The sequence below is a fragment of the Cynara cardunculus genome, assembly GCF_001531365.2.
Source record: "Cynara cardunculus var. scolymus isolate 2C chromosome LG 13, CcrdV1, whole genome shotgun sequence".
Classification (NCBI taxonomy): domain Eukaryota; kingdom Viridiplantae; phylum Streptophyta; class Magnoliopsida; order Asterales; family Asteraceae; genus Cynara; species Cynara cardunculus.
This window is the reverse complement of record NC_037540.1, coordinates 38,767,291-38,769,758: the sequence shown is the minus strand read 5'-3', so window position 1 is coordinate 38,769,758 and position 2,468 is coordinate 38,767,291. Positions and strand designations below refer to the sequence as shown.

At 39.7% G+C, this 2,468-nt stretch overlaps 1 protein-coding gene across 1 annotated transcript in view; it reads left to right on the top strand.

Annotated features, from left to right (window-relative positions):
* The first annotated feature begins 2,256 nt into the window (after positions 1 to 2,256).
* LOC112525034 overlaps positions 2,257 to 2,468 on the top strand; it is a 3,994-nt gene continuing 3,782 nt past the window's right edge. The window contains exon 1 of the mRNA XM_025134976.1: positions 2,257 to 2,320. Coding sequence (XP_024990744.1) covers positions 2,257 to 2,320 — 64 coding nt within the window. The remainder of the gene's footprint in view (positions 2,321 to 2,468) is intronic.

Sequence of the window (2,468 nt, the reverse complement as noted above, 5' to 3'; positions counted from 1 at the left end):
GATTGTGAGAGCTTGTTCATTGTGCCTTTTGTAGTTAAGATTTAGTTAAAGAACTTATTTTAGCTAATGTCTAATTAAGTGAAAACATAGGTTGTTAGAGCTTATTGACAACTATAATCGACTTAATCTTGTCATATTCCTTTATAAATTGCGAAATCAATGATAAGTGTTCAACATCATTATCAAGAGTGGTCTAACATTGGGTTTTTAATTTCTTGCATTTTTATAAGTTTTTAATTTTCATGCCTAGCTTAATTAATCAAATCCAACCCCCCCCCCTTTTTTCTCGTATTTATTTTATTTGTTCGTTCTTGTACTTGAATTTAGTGGCTATAACAAGTTAAAACTGAGTCCCTGTGGATACGACCTGACTTACCGCTATTACAATTTTTGTTGTAATTAGCCAATAGTTGGAATTTTTTTATTTGGTGGACTCGACATCCATCAAATTTTTGGCGCCGTTGCCGGGGACTTGGTATTCTAACGGTTTATGCCTAGATCTTCTCGTACAGGTTCACCTTTGTCACTTGACTTGGAAATCGAACGGACCGCGAAAAAACTAAAGAAACAAGCCAAGCTTCGAAAGAAGTTAGGTGAGGGAACTTCGTCACCTGGGTTAAATATCTGGCAAGATATTGACCTATCTAGCGATTCGGAAAAGGAAGAAGAAAAACTAGAAGTCAAGATGGCTGTTGAAGGAAAGGAGCAGACTCTCCGACAACTCGCGACACAAGATGTCACTCAAGTGCCTATATGCATAAGGTATCCGGCAGGTAACACCGAATTTATACTTAAAACCGGATTAGACCATCTTTTACCCACTTACTATGGTTTAGAAAACGAAGACCCGAACAAGCATTTAAAAGAATTCCATGTGGTTTGCCTAAGCATGAAACCTAATGATGTTTCCGAGGACCTAATAAAGTTAAAGGCATTCCCTTTTTCTTTAAAGGACCGTGCTAAAGACTGGCTCTATTCGCTATCACCCGGTACGGTAACGACGTGGAATGCGATGGCAAGATTATTTCTTGACAAATTTTTTCCTGCTTCCCGAGCCACTAGTCTTCGTAGGGAAATTTGTGGCATCAAACAGAGAGATGTCGAAACTCTCCACGAGTATTGAGAGAGATTCAAGCATCTCTGTGTGAGTTGCCCACAACATGGAATTTCGAACAATTGCTTTTGCAATACTTTTATGAGAGTCTTTTGCCTATGGAACATAAGATGATTGATGTTGCGAGTGGCGGGGCCATTTTCAATAAAACGCCAACTCAGGTAAGGGCTCTAATCTCCACAATGGTTGAAAATTCTCAGCATTTTATTGTTCGAGGTGATATGAGGAGAGAGCCCCAAAAGGTAAATGAGGTAAATACCGCTAGCATTGAAAGTAAATTATTTGATTTGACTAACCTTGTTAAGCAGTTAGTTGTTGGGAAAGGGCAGGTAAAGACATGTGGAATTTGCAACGGGGTGAACCATCCTACGGACGCGTGTCCACAATTACAAGAAGATGTCTTGGTTACACCCGAAGACGTTAATGCCATTGGAGGTTTTCCGAACCAACAACYACAACAAAGGTTCTATAATTCAAACTTTGGTGCCCAAAGACCTCCACAACAATATCAACAAAGGCAATTCCAGCARCCTTTCCAACAAAAGATGCAATTTCAGCCTAACAACCAAGCCTCAAGCAGTTCAGGTATGTTGTTAGAAGATATTGTTAAGTCTCTTGCAACTAACACCCAACAATTTCAACAGGAGACAAGAACAAATATTCATAACTTGGTSGTCCAACACAAGAACTTGGAGGCTCAAATCGGTCAAATGGCAGTTTCACTTAATCGTATCGAAAATCAAGGTAAGTTACCGTCCCAAACTGAACAACCTCCGAAAGCTAATGTTAGTGCTATTACATTGCGAAACAGGATAGTACCAGATCCCGAGCCTAAAAAGAATAGTGCACGGAATGAAGAGAAAGAGGCCGAATGTTGGGGCCAAACCAAGTGAGAAGAAAGTTGAGGACAAGACTGATGAAGACAAAAGAGCAACGCTCGAAGTGGTCATCCGACCACCATTTCCAAAGAGGTTTGAGCAGTCAAAGAAGGAGCAAGAAGATAAAGAGATATTGAAAACTTTTCGCCGTGTTGAGGTAAAATTCCACTCCTAGATGCTATAAAAAGAATACCTCGTTATGCGAAGTTTTTGAAGGAATTGTGCACAAACAAGAAGAAGTTATTTGGGAATGAGAAGGTAAGCATGGGAGAGAATGTCTCCGCTGTTCTACAAGGAGTCAAGATGCCCGAAAAATGCAAGGACCCAGGTATGTTTACTATACCTTGCAATATAGGAAATGTTTCGATTGATAAAGCCATGCTAGATTTAGGGGCGTCTATAAATGTCATGCCTTACTCAGTTTATTCGTCAATGAATATGGGACCTCTTGAGAAAACGGGAGTTATTATACAACT